Source organism: Oxyura jamaicensis, chromosome 1 (genome assembly GCF_011077185.1).
Source record: "Oxyura jamaicensis isolate SHBP4307 breed ruddy duck chromosome 1, BPBGC_Ojam_1.0, whole genome shotgun sequence".
Classification (NCBI taxonomy): Eukaryota; Metazoa; Chordata; class Aves; order Anseriformes; family Anatidae; genus Oxyura; species Oxyura jamaicensis.
In genome coordinates this window covers 92,830,719-92,849,098 of record NC_048893.1, presented here as the reverse complement: position 1 = coordinate 92,849,098, position 18,380 = coordinate 92,830,719, and the positions used below count along the sequence as shown (strand labels likewise).

Sequence of the window (18,380 nt, the reverse complement as noted above, 5' to 3'; positions counted from 1 at the left end):
ACTTGCTGGTCTAAGATTTAAGGTCTTGTATATATAAGGTCTTGTCTTTTTGACACAGTATATCCTCAGCGAGCTGTCCCAGAACAGGCAGTGGAACCACATGCAGAGCAGGTGATTTGACCTCACTGTTTTTAGAAGTACCACAACTATAATGCAGAGAACTCCCAACAAGAACTTGGTTTCTTTTCTCATCTCCTTCCAGGAGAGAGCACTGTCTTAGTGAAACGGAAGCAAGGGAGGTGGTGGAGCTGGGTGTGGAGTTCTGCACAGCTTGAACGTACTACAAAGACAATAACAGATTTCTTTATTGCATCCTAAGCATTTCAGTAGGAATATCCAGAACTTTAGCTCTGGCTGTATTGCCTGTAGTAAGGGACAGTTCAGCTTTTTCTTTGGGAAGAATGTGCAGGAGGAAGCATAAAACCTGATCACAGTTCCCTTGCAGTAATCATTTAAGGAAAAGGTGAGGAAGATAAGACATTTTAGTAATAAGGAACTCTTCATCCAATTACAAGGTCAGTTTCCTCAACCTTTTCATGAATTGCTGCCCATTTAAGTAATGTAGAAACTGCAGGCACTTGGAGGCTGAGCAGCGTGCAAATATAGTTAACTGCAGCAACAGTAGAAATCAGAGTAGCATCCACAGACTGTAAAACGTGGCATACTGTTTCGGAAAGAGGTTAGGCATGGTGGCTGCAAACTAGCAGATTTTACAATAACTTTTCCTTATTTTTTCTCCTCCTCTCAAGCAATAGAAAAAAAATGTATTTTAATCTTGAAAAGCCTAGCATAATACGGAACACTTTTAAAATTCACATGGTATTACAAAACTGCTTATTCCCACTTGTTTCAAAACAAGTATTACAGTTTCTTTAATCTGAGGACCCAAACCACCCTCAGAGCCTTTATCCAGGAGAGATTTTGCTCATTTCTGTATTAGAAATGTAACAGTTACATTGGCTTTTTACATAGCCTTTCATTTCTAGACTATTTATTATGTATAGCCTGCAATATAGAAGATGGAGTTGCTGTAGCTTCCATAAAGTTTAAATAAGATTGGTCTGCACAAACAGATACTGTCTGAAACTTAGTTATTTGTAAGATTGTGTTGTTTTAACACTTTTTTTTTTTTTTAAAAAAAAAAAAAAAAAAAAAGAGCATGTATTTTACCCTGAAATTATTTTGGTCTTATGTGAAAAAATCATGTCCCTTTTCCACACAGTTGCCATATAAATTCTCAATGACTAAATTATGTTGATATCCATTGGGAAATTAAAAGGTCTGACCCAGAATGACATTTCTGCCATAAATGGTAGTGATTTATTGAGGTCTCTTGCACTAATGCAACCACCTTGCAGCTCAGCTTCTTAGTGCCTCACAAATCAGACCAATTTTTCCCCTGCTCTGCACACAAGGCCCTTATCAGATTACTAGGGCTTATACACCCAGCAGGTAATTCTGGATTGTAAATTTTACATAGGAGACATCTGTTAGCATTAGTTTAGCTTAGCAGCAGTCACCTGTTGGATTCATGTTATGCTGTAGAACCCATCATGTCTATTATTCCATTAGTGTGTTTGTTTTCAGTCTGTACCATGAATAATCTTAATAAATCTTTCTGTATGCTTCTATTTCTCCTAGATATTGATGAATGCACTGAAGATATTTGTGCTCAACTTTGTGTAAACTCTCCAGGAAGTTATAGCTGCTATTGTGATGGCAAGAAAGGGTTCAAACTCTCTAAGGACATGAAGAATTGCGAGGTAAAACTGCACTATGTAATATTCCATATGGAAAGTCAAAGTTGGATATCTCTTGATGACAGGATGAGTTAGATTCAAGAAAATAGGAAGCTATTTGAGAATGGATTCAAAATTGCTGAGAAAGTGCTGGGGACTATGAGCTGTGGTTTGGCTCACAAAGCAGACCCAGTAGGGATTTGGATGCCATTCAGTTCATACATGCTCATTTACAGGAATCCTGTCAAGAAAGACTGGCTTAGGCAAGCTTCTATTTCTTGCTGCTTTCAAAATAAGCTCCAGCTTTCTCCTATCAAACAAATAATTCCTGTTCAGCTTACTCAGAGCCAAAATATTCCATTTACCCATATGTTCCTAGGTTTTCCTTAGACTGCACAAACATTTACACTTGTTCTTTCAGAATTACCCTATTCTTTGCCTGTTTGGATTAAAATTTTTTTTAAAAAAAAAGTTGTATTGTTTTCCACAGTTTTCATCTGCAATAGCTTAAGAAAAAGCACTTAGTAAAACTTGCCAATTGAACAGCACCTCACAGACAAAATAGGCTGTTCATGCTCAGTTTATTAGTAGCAGAAAGTTTAGAACTCTGGAGAATCCCAGTACAGGGATTTTCTTGTGAATGGTTCTTTGTATTCTCTGAAAGGTTCAGGCAGGCTGAGACTTGTTTTACTAGGTAGGCTCAGATAACTGCCAACAAAAGAAACACCTCTAACACAGTATAATAAAACTGGGCTTAAACCCAGCCTGAACAAGGTCTGGTACAAGTGCTAGCATGTGAGTATTAGAACTTGTTTGTACGTTCTGAAATTTGATATCTGAACAACCCCCTGTATTCATTACATTTCCTTTTCCTTCTCCTGAAGGAAGGAAAGCATCTTCTAGTTTCATTACATGTTATTTTTCCAATACGGTTACTTAAAAGTGATTAACTATTTATCTGGAAGCTAGTTTTAGAAGCTAGTTTCAGACTTCTAAACTGGAAAAATAGTTCAATCAGTTGAAAATATATGCAATCCAAAGAGTAGTTATATTGGCAAACATAAAATGGAGTAGCCATAAAATTCAGGAGCACCTGTACGTTTAATAAAACTGCTTTATCGTGAATACACAAGTCAGAGTTTGGGAGCTGTATTTAAACTGTTTACCAAACAAACAAAAAGCATATTTTGAGAACAGAAGAGACCTCCTACACCTATTCTTGTTGGTTCTCTTCTGTAGGACTGCTATACTGCCATCATATAAAAATTAAACAAGAGGTCTTTTGAGGGATAGCTCCAGATCAAAGACGTTCTTAGGCTCCAACTAGTCAAGGAGACAGGTAATCTAAAGCATATTCTGCAAGTCCTCCCACCTTATGCAGAGCATAACTATCTGTATCTAAAGCAAATCTGAGTGCTTTACTTTCAAGACAAAACTGTAGATATAACATCAGTTTCAGAAGACAAAGAAATCAACATCATCTTTGAAGGGATTCTTGACTGAATCCCGAGAAGGGATTTCTTGACTGAATATTTTACTAGTTTAAATTTGCACATTATTCCTGTATATAAGGTCTGTTTAAATCTCCAGGTAGCTGAATAACTGAAAGAATAAGAGCCCTTGTGTCCCTGTCCCCTCTCCCCCCCCGCCATTGCAGCTTGGTGACTGATTATTCACATTTGACTTTGGATCGAGTATTATGATTAATCCCAGTTTCACATGCCGTTTTAGGACTTTCAGTTGCCACAAATACTTAGAACTTCTCTTTTATACTTTTCCTGAAAATACACTGCTTTAAGAGCTTCATATCCCCACTAACAGTTCTCAGAAATATCAATTCAATGCTATTCCAGCAGGAAGAGTGTTGTTGATTGCATCAACATCCCTTTCCAGAGCTCAGGAAAGACAACTACATTCAGTGAACAGCCAGACAAAGATTTTATATTGATCTGTTACTGAATCTACTTGTAAATTGCTTCTTTTTATTCCAGATAAATTATTCTAGTAGTACTGGAAGCTATACAGATATGAATAGTTTTATAACAGCAATGATAAAGAAAATGTGATTTTTGTTTATTTTAAAATCTGCTTAAGAAACTGCTCTGGCCCCATTCCCTTTAAGACTTGATCAGGTTTAGATTCCACACAGCTTTAATAATGGAACCAGGCAGGACCCTAGCAGATGGGTATCATAGGTCCCCGGTGACAGAAAAGGATGTGATGCAAGATTAGAATTCTTGATTCAAAAACTGAATATTTAAATAGTTACAATCCACCAAGACTGTTTCAAACTCAATTGTCCTTCAACAACTTAAACAAATTGACTTTTTGACCAAAAAGAAAAACACTACTTCATTTGTACATAGATATTCGAGTTAAAAATAATTTTTTAAAAAGTGAGCTAAGCCATCCATTGCTTAAAGATGCAACAACAACAAAAAGGCTAACAGGCAACAACAGAAGTTGCTTCATGGAATATCACAACACAACGTTAACAGCTTTTTTCTTCTCTATTATTTTCAGTCTATTCCTCTGTGCATCCCACTGAACCTAGAAAAGAATAACGAACTACTTTACCTGGCAGAACAGTTTACAGCAATTCCTGTTGTGAACTTGAAGTTCAAATTGCCAAATGTCACCAGGTAAGCGTTTGCTATTGAAAAAAAGTATGCCTGGAAATCATGGACATTTGTTTTCCTTAATTTTCTGAGTGTAAAGTACATTGCATGTATAAATTACTCCACCACCTCCCCATGGGTTAAGATACTTCTATATGGAGGACGAATTAACTTAGGTTCCTATATATACTATCACTTAAGGAAGTGCAGAGCCATTTGAAAGCGGACAGGAAGAGTAATGTGTCTGGAGTTGGTTTACAGAATCTCTTATTGATTGTACTGTGTCCCTGAGACACCTCATCAGTGTAGACAGCAACTTTCTTATGTGGCAAAACTAAGAGGTCAGCAAGTTTCCTCCAGACACCTCAGAAGCAGGTAGGAGCCACTAGCAGCTGTGTCCCAGCCAGGGAACAGCGCACAGCTGGGGCAGACATGCACCACTGGCACATGGTGTGATCGTATCTACGACTAAACAAGTTGGAGCCTTCCAGCCATTACAGACCTGGTTACGGATGCTGTTGGTAGGGAAGATGGAAGTCAGTGATACAGATACAAGAAGACATTAAGAATTCTCAGTGTGAAATTCAGATATGATAGAAGAAAAAGTTACTGTATAGCTTCTATTCTCATCTATGGGTATGGCTTTAGGTTTGTTAGTGGTTCTACTTTCTGCTTTGGGTAGAAACTGCCTCCTGCTATACAGACAATGCTGAGAAACAAAGCCAGGCCAAGGCTCCCCCCATCCTGTTCTTCCTCTCACACAGCGTTCCAAGGACACTGATAAAGTGCAGTACCTTGTCTACAGCACCATCTGTGTGATTTCCCTTACAGCTGTCAGAACAATTGACAAAGGTAGTGACCTCTTTATTACTCTTGGACTTCTTCACAGTGGCAGCTGAAATTGCAGCATTCCTTGACATACTGACTGAACAATTTCAAGAGTAACAGCAGCAACAGCCATTGAGCTGGTGATCCCCAGAGACTCAGAACCTTGCAGAAAGACATAAATAGTGAGAACTTTTTCCTCTGCCATTTTTCCAAGTTGACCTAGCATTAATGCTCTCCTGAAAGACCTTTCGAAGATGATAAATGTTTGACGCTATCTTAATAGTGTCCGTGTAAATACAGAATGATATTCTGTATGTCTGTGCAAGAGACTGACATCTAGCGGACAAAGAGCAAGACAGGGAGTTAAATCGAATCAAGTTCTCAATTACAGCCCCATTACTTGTTTCTTTTGTTGTCTTCAGCAAATTCTTACTTCTGTGTGCATTGTTTTTTCCTTTCATGCTAAATCTGTTTTATCTAGCCCAGAAGTTCTAGGAGAGGAGGGTTGTTCTCACTGTACTTACACTCTCTACTACTCTAGCCTGTACTGTAAATAAATCATAATTGTGCTATGCATATGTTTAACCAACTGCCGAGGTCCAGAAAACAAGTTCTCAAATTAAAGAGTGCTCTATCAAAGTCATCAGTAACTGTAGCAAATTGCTAGGTCATAATTGTTGTAGGACAGCACTTGGCAGCCCTGTTGTGGTAAAGCACGCCATAGATCATGTATTTTTCCCCACATCACATCTCCATGCAATGCAGTAAGGATATTATCTATGTCCTCTTACTAAAGTGGTTGTGATATCCTTCACAGGCAAAGCTCATAACAGATTTGGGAACTGAACCAAAGCTCTTTCAAATCCCAGCTCCACGCATTAAGCTCAAATGAACAACATTAGATTCTGCATTCGACTAATAGCAAGCAAATATCACAACTGCTCAGAAACAGAGTTACCAAAAGGTTAATATCTATTAACTTTTTTTTTTTCCCTAAACCTTATTAATAGGTTTTCACAGGCTCTTCAGTACCTAGGTTTCCTGTCTTTATTAATAAGATTCCTTCTTCACAACTCAGATTTTCAGCAGAATTTGATTTCCGGACGTATGATGCAGAGGGAGTTATACTATATGCGGAGTCCCTTGACAGCACAGCATGGATCTTGCTTGCTCTTCGTGATGGAAAAATTGAAATTCAATTCAGGAATGAATTTGGAACAAAAGTCACCAGTGGAGGAAAAGCCATTAATGATGGCCTGTGGCATATAGTAAGCTGGGTTTACCTCTCTCCTCTCCTCCCTTTAATCCCCTATGGGAACATTCTGTACCATATGCAGAAACTAAGCAACTATTCTAAAGGTTTAAAATGATGCTCTCAAATTCCAGATTTAAATATCAACTAAGAAATGTGTGAGGATTCCTTACAGCTGGGAAATCATGGCATTTGTTCGTCATTGATAATGAGAATTAGCACTACCTGGCAGCATAAGAATTATTCTTTGTAATCATGAAAAGGGAAGCAGCAGATCATTAGCAAGTATGATTGCGGGGTGAGCTGAACAATAAGACACGTCGCCTAGGAAGCAAGATTTACTTTTGGTAGACCAGAAGCCCAGCTTGTTCTTCGAGCTTGCATACCTAAGGTGAAAGGCCTTGCTCTGTTATACCATCTATAAACGATACCATATTATTAATACCAGTAAGTTTGTTTTTAAAGGGGGCCAAGAGAAGCTAGAATTCTGCATAGACCTTTTTCAGTTTAGTACAACTTGCATGAGATTAAAAATCCACTTCTATGCCTCACAATAGCAGGAACACGTGTTAAACCTACTTTGTCCCTGTCCCATCTGAAGATTCAATCCTGTGTAGCAGGTTACAGCGACATGAACTGCCAGACATAGATGGGATGTAGAACAATTGTAGAAATGAGCTTCTTGCAAGCTCAATAGGGCATAAAGCAGACTGACTAATCAGCTGCATGTGTTTTCCTGAGGGTAGGGTGGGAATAAAAACACCCAGGTCATCCTCCTAGGCGGTGTCAATGGAAATGGACAGTGGCTATGATTCAAGTTTAAATGTGCTGTAAGTACTGAATATATTAAAACTATTTTACAAGTCAAATACTTAGAGGTACAGAAGTAATACTTTCATACAGGTATATAAAATGAGCATTTAAGAGTATCCTAATTGTGTGTGTGTGTATACATAAACATTTATATTTAATTCTAGATATCGGTTGAAGAACTTGAGCACAGCATCAGTGTAAAAATAGCTAAAGAAGCAGTGATGAACATTAACAGCCCGGGAACTCTCTTCAAACAGTCACATGGTTTCTTGGAAACTAAGGTGTACATTGCAGGATTGCCTCGCAAAGTGGGCGACACTCTAATTAAACAGGTAACTAAAAAAGTAATGTTGATTAAGACTTACTATTTTTGTATTGTTTCTTTAGCAGTCCCACAGGACACAGTAGCAGCTTAGAATCAATTTAGAAAATGAAAACGGAGTTATTAACCACTGTTTTGAAAGTAAATATGCAGAAAGCTCTGTACACTATCCTCAGTTAGGTCTCAGTTAGAAAAACACAGTTCTTAAGGACTAATCTTTTAGGATTCTATTGCTTGTTTATTGAGATAGATTTAAGATTCCCTGCATCACCACCACTTCTGCTCCAAGAGCATTTCAGAGCAATTCATGTGTCTGGTGCTAGCTTTTGCTATGCCCTGAATGGGTATGGAAATCACTGTGCAGGCAGCACAATAAGGTTTCATTTTTACTAGGTTTTTCAATAGCTGAAGCTAGTCAAGGCCAATGATTTACTCAGTCTTCCACTCTCATCAGCTCTGTCTTTTGATGAGGATGAGTACAAACAACTACCTGCTTCTCAGTCCAGAAACACTCAAAGTGACACTCTAAACAGAGAAGCCAAAAGTAACTGTACACTAGAGACTGTGCTTTTTAAAAAAAAAAATAAACTTAATTTTTCCTCAAAACTGAAGCAGAGCGAAAAAGCATGAAGCAATACAATAACATCCCTACCTAATATAATTTCAGGAATTTCTTGATGCTTTCATACAAATAGAAGATAAAAACCTTGAACAAGGAGCAGCACTAATTATCATTGTCCTACAGGCATAGGAAAGCTGCGGTGATCTAAATGAAAGGACATCGTGAGCTTTAAAACTGAAGCAATTTATTTTGTACAGATCTGTAACTTCAAAATGGAAATAATATTAAATCAGGAGAGCCTTTTGGAGGCTGAGGTACTAAATGCATGCTATTTGTTTTTTCCTAGCCTCAGTTCTGTAACATGGTAACCTATAGCATCGATAGGGCTATTTTATTGGCTGTAAGTTCATATGTAAAGTCACTCCTCATTACTAATATGTTTGAAGTTTGAACTTTGAACCCAAACACCGAGTACTGTAATTCTTCTACAGATAAACCCTCGCCTAGATGGGTGCATCCGTGCCTGGAACCTGATGAATCAAGGACACTCAGGTGTAAAAGAAGTTATTCAAGAAAAACAAAGCAAACACTGTTTAGTAACAGTTGAAAGAGGATCCTTCTACCCTGGCACTGGAATGGCAAATTTTCAAATAAACTATAGTAAGTATTCTTCTGTCTATTCCTATACCTTTTGCTGCAATGGTGATGGAATTGTTCAATGTCAAGAAAAAAAAAAAAAAAAAAAACACTAAGCTATATACCAATTCATCCAGCAGTGATTAGTGTAACTTCTGAGAGAAATCTGCTTGCATGAGGATTCTTGATACCATTGGTGTTGTCCATTTAATTTCTGAAGTGCTTTAGGTTAGGAAGAATATTCTTCATTTGCAAAATGTGGGGACTACTGAACATGTTCACTGTAAGAAGATGTAATTCTGCCCCTCATTTATCAGTGAAGAAAGCTATAGTATTACTGACAGAAAAAGAACACTGGGGATGGGGAAAAAAAATCACTGATAGTTTTAGGTATGTAGTTTTGTTTCTAAATGAACATCATATCTAGAGGTTTTGGGTGTACATCTTGCTCCTTCCTGAACCCAGAACTTTCTGCCCTAATTTCAAGTTTTGCAATCCAGGATCCCCCTCTGTACACTTGAGAGCCTGAAGCAAGGCATCTCTTTGAGCATCAAATCTTGTTGTCATTACATACTTTAATATCTCATATGCTATCCTACCCTTCAGTCCCTGTCTGATCATCAATCCTTTCTATCCCAGGACTTAATTTTTTTTCCAAGGCCTTTTCTTTAATTTCCGTAGCCCACTTCAAAGGATTTCTGCAGCTTTTTATACCCTATGTTTCCAACGAACTCATATGAGAGGTGTCTATGCCACTGATGTTTACTCATCTTTCCTCCCATTCATTCACTAACACCATGCTGCCATGTCTCCTGACCTATTTCTTTGGGGCTACCACCATGCTTTCATCACTCCTGCATCTTTCTGTTCCCATCCCATCCTCCACCCCAAATCTGAATATGACCTCAATTCATGTGCTAGGATTTCTGCTTCCCGAAAAAACTACTAGAAATCAGTTTAGATGAGACTGGGGAAGGGAAGGGCAGATGCTGGAAGAAAAGATTTTAAAAAATGACAAATAGCACTTGAAACAGTAATTTTTGTATTAGCTTGACTATGAACGCATCATCTGAAGTTATATTTGCATCATCTGCATATTTGTTTTACCCATCTGTGTATTCCCATTTTGACAGTGGAACTGCTTTGGAATGTAAAAATGTGTCAGAACTGCCAATCTTCTACTCAGTGGCAGCAATTTATGAGTAAAGTAGTCTTTCCAGGTTTAATCTTAAACTGACCTTTCATGAATGTGGCACCTGTTCCACATTGGACCAGAGAAAGCAGCAAAAAAAAAAAGTGTTCAATAAAAAAAGATTAGGAAAGATGCAGGATTTAAGTGGTATTTTTTGTTCTGTTTTTAGAAAGAACTGTAAGTCTAATCTTAAAGTTCTGAAATTCGTTTTTTTTCTGGAGTACTATTTTTTCCACAATAGGAGCAGATGAAGTACTATTTTAACACCATATTAATTTTTCATTAGCAGATAGATTTATTAATTTCCATCTTTTCTTTTAAAACAGATAATCTTGACAGTGCTGAAGATTGGCTAGTAAATGTGACTATGACTATTCGCCCATCCACAGACACTGGTGTTTTGTTTGCCCTGGTTTCTAATGAAACAGTGCCTCTTGCTTTGTCCATAGTGGACTCTAACTCTTCTGACTCACAGGTGATCTTAAAATTATAGCAGCTCAGGGCTGGAGCATCATCTCATAAATCATACCTCTCATCTTTGTCTCACTTAACTCGCTACTCTGCTTTTGAAAAAAAGTCAAACTGAAAAGAAGTTACTTACAGCTTACATGCAGTGGAGCTGGAAGGCTGAATTAATATTTTGCATGGCACTTAGATCATATGGTGATGTGCAGAAAGTATATTACTATTAATGATTGCTACAGCAGGGACCAGCCACAACTATTCTTACATTAGGTAGTATCCATTATGTCTTGTCTCTCTAGCCTTTCCTTCCAAATGCACAAAGCAGAAAAGGGAATATGACAGTAGTCATGCTATTATAGCAATAGCAACATGTTAGTTTCAATTTATAAACAGATCTTTTTGTCCTTAAGTTCCTATTTACATGTTTACATCAGGTGTCCCAAGATAGATCATGATAGTGCATCATAACTAATCCATGCACCTGCCTGAAATAAGAATGTACAATGAGAACTGGGTTACCTTTGAAGCTGTAGCAGTACTCCCTTTAAAAGAAACAGGATTTCACCTCAGAACCATAGCCAAAGGATTTTTTTTCCCCCCCACAGAGAATATTCTCACTTAAAATTTTCAGAGTACAAATGAATGGCTTTATTTACAAAGGTGATGGTTATACAGCAACTATCAACTTCAATATCTTTTCCAACTTAAGGTAACAATTTTAAAACACAGCTCTAACATTCCTTTTCTTCCTACTTTCAAGTATAAAATGCATTGAAATTAAGTATAATTTTGTGTTAAAGTTACATGTGGCATCTTTAGTGACTCCACATTCTTCTGTTTAGGAAATCATTGTGACCATTGGAAATATCACTGTTACACGTCTGGAATCAAAGAAGTTATGTACACCCAGAAAAGTGCTGGTTGGACTTGTAGTAACCAAGCAGCAGCTTGAACTGTCCGTTGATTCACGTACAGACCAAAGCAATTCAGAGCAGCTATCTATCCTGCATCAAGCGATGATGACAGACGTTGTTACCTACTTGGGTGGCCTGCCAGGTGAATTACATTTCTTTTCATTCATTTTTATAAGCCTGATTACATTCAGCCTTACACAAGCTAGACAAAACCTACAACTGTATAAGAAACACTTTTTCCCCAAACGTTCCTTGTTTCATCCAGTCTATGCAGCTTTTGAGCAAGCCTGCTTTTCAATAGGAATATCATTAGGCCTATTAAGTGGCATGAGTCTCTCTCAACAGGTTTGGATTTGCAACACATTTTGGTTTATTGAGCTGGCAACAAGTGGCCATTGTGTTTTCTGAAATGCCACCAGCTGGCACATTTTAGAAACTATCAAGTATGTAAGAAAACTGAAATTAATGAGAAAATTAAGTGTCAGAAATGGAGTAGGAAAAGTCAGAAATACAGTTTCAACAATTACACTCTGGGCAATAGATGACTGACAACCTTCATGAGACAGAAAATATGTTAAAAGAGCAAATAACATTTTGTTTAAAATAAGCTGCAAGCAAATACCCAGTCTTAAGACAAGTACAAACAGGAATTGTGTACAGGAAGTGTTCACATCTGTGAAATAGTTTGACCTCAGTGTGAACCATGCAGAAAAATGACATTGCCACAGACAAAAAAATTTCAAAGACTGAGATCCCCAAACTTGAAAATCAGTAGAGCAGAGACACCATGGGTACAAGGTGATGTTTGTACTAGCAAACCTTTTAAAGTCAAAATTCCTAGGGAAACCCTTAACATTTTGAGAAACAGTCTTGAATTAACATCCATTTTACTTCTAGGCCGCATTGTCATAGCGCTGCCCCCAGATAAAGCCAGTCTTTCTTCTTTATCTGCAGTGTGTTTCTTCTGCAGGAGAAGAAAACACAGGAGCAGAAAGAGATAAAAAACTGCGTATCCTTTGGAGATGATCTCTTTAGGCATTTCTTCCAAGGTAGCATCCACTGGGGAAGGTGGAATTGTGATTCCACCCTCTAGACTTATTTCTTGTCAGAATAAAATCAAGATATTTAGGGTGACACAGTAGGTACCACAGCTTCAGTCTGAAGTGGTAGTTGCCTCTGCATCCAGGCACATATGCTGAGATTGATACTGACTTCTCTACAAGCCTTTAAATAGTGATAGTCAAGGATATAAAGATTCAGTCCCTAAATATGCCAGTTTTTCCTCTAATTTCATTTTTGACTGGATGCGCAATGTCTTGTAAACCAACCAACCAGGTAAGTTCAATTCCAAGTGAAGAAGTAGAATGAGAATATGCTAACGGTATGATACAGTACTGTCAGATACAGGTAAGTGTGTTTTTTTCAAAGTGAGCAGGCATTACAAGAGAGTTGAAGGCTATGTTTACTTAGTAGAGGTGAGTCAGTAGATTAATTGAGCCATAGTAACTTGACTATGACTCTGGTCATTTCTTAGCACTCATCACCACTGCGATATTTGTCATTCTTCCTAGTACCTTGCTAACACTGATGCCTTAAGAGTTAAGACCATTAATAATAATAATAAAAAAACTGTATGTAAATCCAGTATCTACTTAGAAGTAAAAAAAAAATCCTCACAACAACACACACACTTTATACACAGGAGCCTCTTCTGCAACGATCTCTGTTGCCAAAGAGAAAAAAGTCACATAGAAAAGCGACTTTAAGACTACCTCAACTCATTTATTTGTTCTAACTCATCTCTAAAAAGCCTCTTGGATTATTGAGCAGTATAAAAAAGTAGGTAAGGATTCCCACGCTGAGCTAAGTGCACAGAACTGTATGGTTAAGAGGCACCTCACAAAAATGTCTGTTTTTCATGAAAAACAGAACTGCCTGTTTTTGACACACATTTCTTTAAATTTGTAACAATGCTGGAAGTATTCCTTTTTGCTAATTAATTCAACACAGTCAGCGCAGGCTAAGTGAGTGTTGCATGGTTCTGTGACAGCCACATGTTATCCCTGAAGCCAAAAGAGCAGAAGGATGCAGTTCTAGAGGACTGTTTGTGCGGTACCTGAGGTTGCAGCAACAGCAAAAAACACAAGGAAGCAACGTTTCACGTTCCCCAGACCATCATGGCAATCTTTAGGCGAGAAAGAATGATTCACCTGACAAAAAGATGATGCTCTTGCTATCAGCTTCTAGGTATCCTCATTCTGGTTGCTGAAGGTACTCAAATCTCCTTCAGTCTGCTTTGTAATGTGGTTGTACCCTACGGCCTCACAGCAAAGCCTGCTTGGTTCTGTGTTTAACATACTGTGTGCTGGAAGCACATCAATGATATGATGTTACCATGACCTAAAGAATAGCTAAATGAGCAACAGATAAAGTGGGTCTCTCACAGACATTTCACTTGGAAGAAGCAGTAAGGAAGCAATAAAATGTGTGCAGTTCCCAGGGGTGCCCTTTTTGAGAACTTACAGATTTGAATCCAGAGTAGTTTTCTGGCAAAAGTAACATGGTTCTTTCAGTGACCTCTAAACCCATAAACATCTGTTTGTAGGTCAGGAGAAGAACAGTGCACTCCAGGAAACACAGTATTAGTTCACTATAGTTAAAGCAGGAAATGCTGCTGAGAAACACTTATCTACAGGTTTTTTTTTTGGTTTCTGGATGGGAGAAGACTTATAATGCATATTTCAAATGTTATCGACCTTTCTCAACTTTGCTGACTTTATCTCAAAGAATCTTAAACAGAAGGGAGAAGGACTTAGTTAAAAGTTTCCTGCCAAATTGGTGTTTTCTCCCATGGACAACTAATGCAGGGGGAATGGAGCATTCCCCATGATTTTGCTAATCTGAAAAATATATAAGATGTTGCATGCCTCGGTCTAATAAATTGAATGTGTTTCTGTGCAGATGTTCCTCTGGGTGCAACATTAGTAACTGCTTTTTATAACGGCTGCATGGAGGTGAAGGTCAACAGCAGACAGCTGGATCTGGATGAAGCCGATTTTAAACACAATTCCATTAGATCTCACTCGTGCCCACTGATTATGGAGTAGCCATTCAGTTCTTAATTTAACTTTTTTTCCTTTCAGATATAATTTGCATAATTAGTCTCATGTCATAATGAAGCCTGTACTATTTTATTCAAGATGTGCCAGGAAAATAATCAACGGCATGTTTTTCTCCCTTTTATATAGAATGTGGGTGAAAAAATCTCTCTTTTCAGCTGTAAAGAGACATAATCAAGATCAAAATTCCACAATGTGTTCTTTTATCCACATCAGTGATAAATCTTAAAGCCAGAATTATCTTCTATGCTCAGAATATGCCCTTGTTGTATTTAGTTTGGAGAGAGAAGTTTTACATCTTATTTTCATATACCAGCACGGAGTTGAAGTTGCAAATTTTGGCAGTCTATCTGAATTTAAACAAAGCCATTCTCTTTAAACTTTTCCAAACGTAATATACAAAGAGAAATCTCTACAGGTTTTGTAGTACGTGCTTTCAGTAAAGGAGAAGGTGCCCTGGAATCCAGAGCCCAAGCTCTCTGTGGACATGTTTACATATTGTACCAATGCTGATAAAGCAACTTCCAAACTGAAATATTTTTAAGTAGTTGAACTTTTGAAAATAGCTCGTTATACTGTACCGACTTTAATTCTTCTGTCATAGGAACCCAGCTTTAGACTGTTAACAGAGTTCTGGATCAGATCAGGTAATTTACTTCCAAAGTGGATTAAAATACAGCCGAGGCAATTTTAGAAAACAGAAAATTGCATGAGGGAAGGAGCTCTGGTCTTCATCACAGGAGATGAAACTGGAATTTGCTAAATAAAGCTAAGAACTTGCAGCAAACTTTTATTCCATTTATGACAAATTTGGCACTCCTCAAGGAGGACCCTCTAATGTTCCATCATATTCCCTTTACTTAGGTTAACCTCGCATTCAGAGCCCCCAGAAGAGACTTATTTGCAAACCCTGTTGCAGTTATTTCTGACTTACTTGAAAGCCAAAGTTTTGCTAGTAACATCAGCACGTAAAGCCATATTCTGCTCAGCCAAGTTTAAAAGCACAGGTGATTAGAAGAGTATTTTTCTCCTCAGGTGTTCACTTCAAGCATTTCTAGTATTTCTTTATCATTCTTAGAGCCTTCTTTCCACTTCCAACCTCACTTTCACACAACCAGGAGCCCCCCTGTGCAGCTCACCTGGTGCTTTTGATAACCCCTAAACAAATAAATAGCAAGAGAATTGCTGTGAGCAATGAATATATACCCCCATCCATCAACCAGCGAGAGACTATCTGTCAGAATTTTCAACCTGAGGTTTGCTTTCTTTGCTCGAGACAATCAAGTGGAAATGTATGTACAGAAGGATGGATTGTGACAATAGTCATTTTGAGGATTGCCTTTCTCCAGAGATACTATAGTGACATTAGCGAGGCTTCTTTCATGGCTGAGTACTAACATTAGTACATCAGTACTGCAGAATCTGAGGCCATTTTTCAACATTATTGCTGTGAGGTTATTGCTAACTTCACTTCCCACTTGTGCCCTTTAATACAATACAGAGTTTGCTCTGACTTTCACATCAGCCAGCGTTAGAATGGCCTCCAAGTCTGTCCAGCGTGGGTTGGTATTTAGCTGCTTATCAGCAGGAGTTCCACACAGCTGACAGCCAGGGGCTAATTACCAACAAATTACTTCCGTTTTCTAGGATGGCATTAAAAAAAAAAAAAAACACCACCCACATTCATTTATCCAGACTCCATGCAGGGGAAATGACCACAAGGAAAGCATCCCTCCATGCTCTTCCCATCCCCACAAACACATGCATCATTTGAGCCTAAGGCAAAGAGTAACTCTACTGAAATAAGCAGGTTTTGTTCAAGGTGAAGCTGAATTGGGAATTTTGACATAAAATACACCTTTAGCTACTTCATTTATAGTACCTCAACAGCACGCACGGAATTTTGCAAAGCCCTCAGTCAGCTTCTTTGCCTTGTACAAGCACACAGAAGTAGGTTGAGAGGAAACAGAGTAAGGTGTCAGCAATACTATGAACACTTGCATCAATCTGTGTGAACAGAAGAAAAACAAACAAAAAAAAAACATCCTTTTCAAGTGGGATAATTGGTATAGACTTGGACTTAAAGAAAACAAAAATCACTTAAGTTTCCCACACAGACATCATTTCTTTTTATTTTCATGCAGAAATATTTTAGGATACTGTAGTTGTAGTGAAACCTCTGCACTGTATTTTTTTTTTTTTTTTTTGTAAAAGTGCCTCCCTATTGTAAGAATTAAATAAAGCAGCATTTGCAATTTTCTTCTCATTTTAAGTTGCATTTGTTTATCTTTGTTCATTTTCACTGTGCTGGACTGGTTCTAGTGGTCAAATGGTTGATCTTCAGTATCAAAGAAAAGAGCTCAAATTAATGTGCTATCCAAATAGGAATCCATGTTCTCTGGAAAAATGTTTGAATTTACTAATTTTTTAATATTACCTGAAGAAATTAAGCTCAGCTTAAAAGCACACATGGAAAAAAAATCCATTTATTAATTCATATCTTTTTTTTCCTTTATCAAACATGTTTAATTTCATTTTTAAGCATAATCATTTAAGGAAGGGCTGTTCAGCGTTTATACAGCGGGAACAGCTGCTACCTGCTGTGGGCTTCTTCAGCTCCTGTGCACCAAGTGTTACAAGTCTACATGTCCTGATTTCCCTGAAAATGAAATGTAGCCATGAAATTGGTTCTTATTTATACTGTAGCAGATTTCTGCTTATGTGCCTGATCTAAGGTTAGCTTACATGCTTTAATGCCTGTGTGTCTCCTGGTGAAGGTAACTAGCTAGACTGGGTGTGAACACCTTCACTACTGTTGCTTAAGATTAGCTCTAGGGTTGTCATCTTCAAAGAAAGAGAGGCCAAGCTTTCTCAGACATTCCAGTCCTGCTTATCACTCAACAACACACTGATGTTGGGTCCTTCAGTGTCATTAGTCATATGCACATGCTTAATATTTTGCTGTCTCAGCAACCTCATGATTTAAAAAAAAACAAACAAACACACAGATGTGGGGAGCATTTCACATTTTGACTGCCAGAAACAACAGTTGTGTACTAAAAAAATAGATAGGAAAATTGTAAAAGCTAATAGCAAAGGGATAAATAAGGGATCACTTAGTAAATAAGAACAGAAACACTGAAATTCCCATTTTCTCCCACACTTTTCCTGACCAGAATCCTGCAGCAGCATTTTAGAGCTAAATGACCTTGGCTGCTATCATTTTAGACAGCTTATTACCTGTCACATAGGAGCAGAAGTGTCAACAAGACAGAAGCACTATCACTGTGCTATGTTCTATCGTATGTGCCATCATTTGAAATTGAAAGGAGCATCTACAGCAGCCTCCATCCAAACTACCTACAAAAACTTCAAAGGAATAGGGTTTACTGTTCATGCTTCAAAAACAATGCTTCCTGTACACAAATGAGTATGCCCCCACTGTTACACTGGTCGTACATGGAATAGGTGGATTTCAGTAGGAATATAAGCAGCTAAATCATCAGCTGTTTCTGAGTAAAGGAGCTCTTACCATGTTTCTTACATGTATTTGTATTGAATCAACCAACTGGTTAAGAATCTACACAGTTGTATGTAATTCAGGAGTTAATTGTATTGCTTTCTTTATATATATATATATACATATATGTATATAATTTGTAGCATCTCTGGAAGTTAGGGAAGTGGAAAAAAGAAGTAACAAGAAAATAAACTTAGGTGTATTTTGGGAAAGATAAACATGCAAAAAATACTTCTAAATACATACTGTTGGCATAGGTTAGCACTTTCTACACAAGCATAACATTAAAGTATTCCATGTTGCTTTTTTCTGCCTCAGTCTCTAGATTTAAAAAAGCACAAGCCATTTAATCTGACAGAGTTTCAATTCCCTTTCTTTCCAAACACAAACACTGTATATA

The 18,380-nt window shown here is 37.7% G+C and overlaps 1 protein-coding gene across 4 annotated transcripts in view; it reads left to right on the top strand.

Moving 5' to 3' along the window:
- Window positions 1-16,732, top strand: part of PROS1 (protein S) — a 34,562-nt gene extending 17,830 nt beyond the window's left edge. The window contains exons 8-15 of one of the 4 annotated variants that reach the window (XM_035315183.1): window positions 1,642-1,763; window positions 4,263-4,381; window positions 6,264-6,453; window positions 7,415-7,582; window positions 8,626-8,794; window positions 10,289-10,437; window positions 11,270-11,483; window positions 14,303-16,732. In XM_035315183.1, the coding sequence (XP_035171074.1) occupies window positions 1,642-1,763; window positions 4,263-4,381; window positions 6,264-6,453; window positions 7,415-7,582; window positions 8,626-8,794; window positions 10,289-10,437; window positions 11,270-11,483; window positions 14,303-14,448 (1,277 nt within the window). In that variant the 3' untranslated portion in view covers window positions 14,449-16,732. Of the gene's footprint in view, window positions 1-1,641; window positions 1,764-4,262; window positions 4,382-6,263; window positions 6,454-7,414; window positions 7,583-8,625; window positions 8,795-10,288; window positions 10,438-11,269; window positions 11,484-13,043; window positions 13,469-14,302 lie in introns of those variants that run through there. The other 3 variants (XM_035315184.1, XR_004747511.1, XR_004747512.1) reach the window with 3 other exon arrangements.
- The last annotated feature ends 1,648 nt before the right edge of the window (window positions 16,733-18,380 follow it).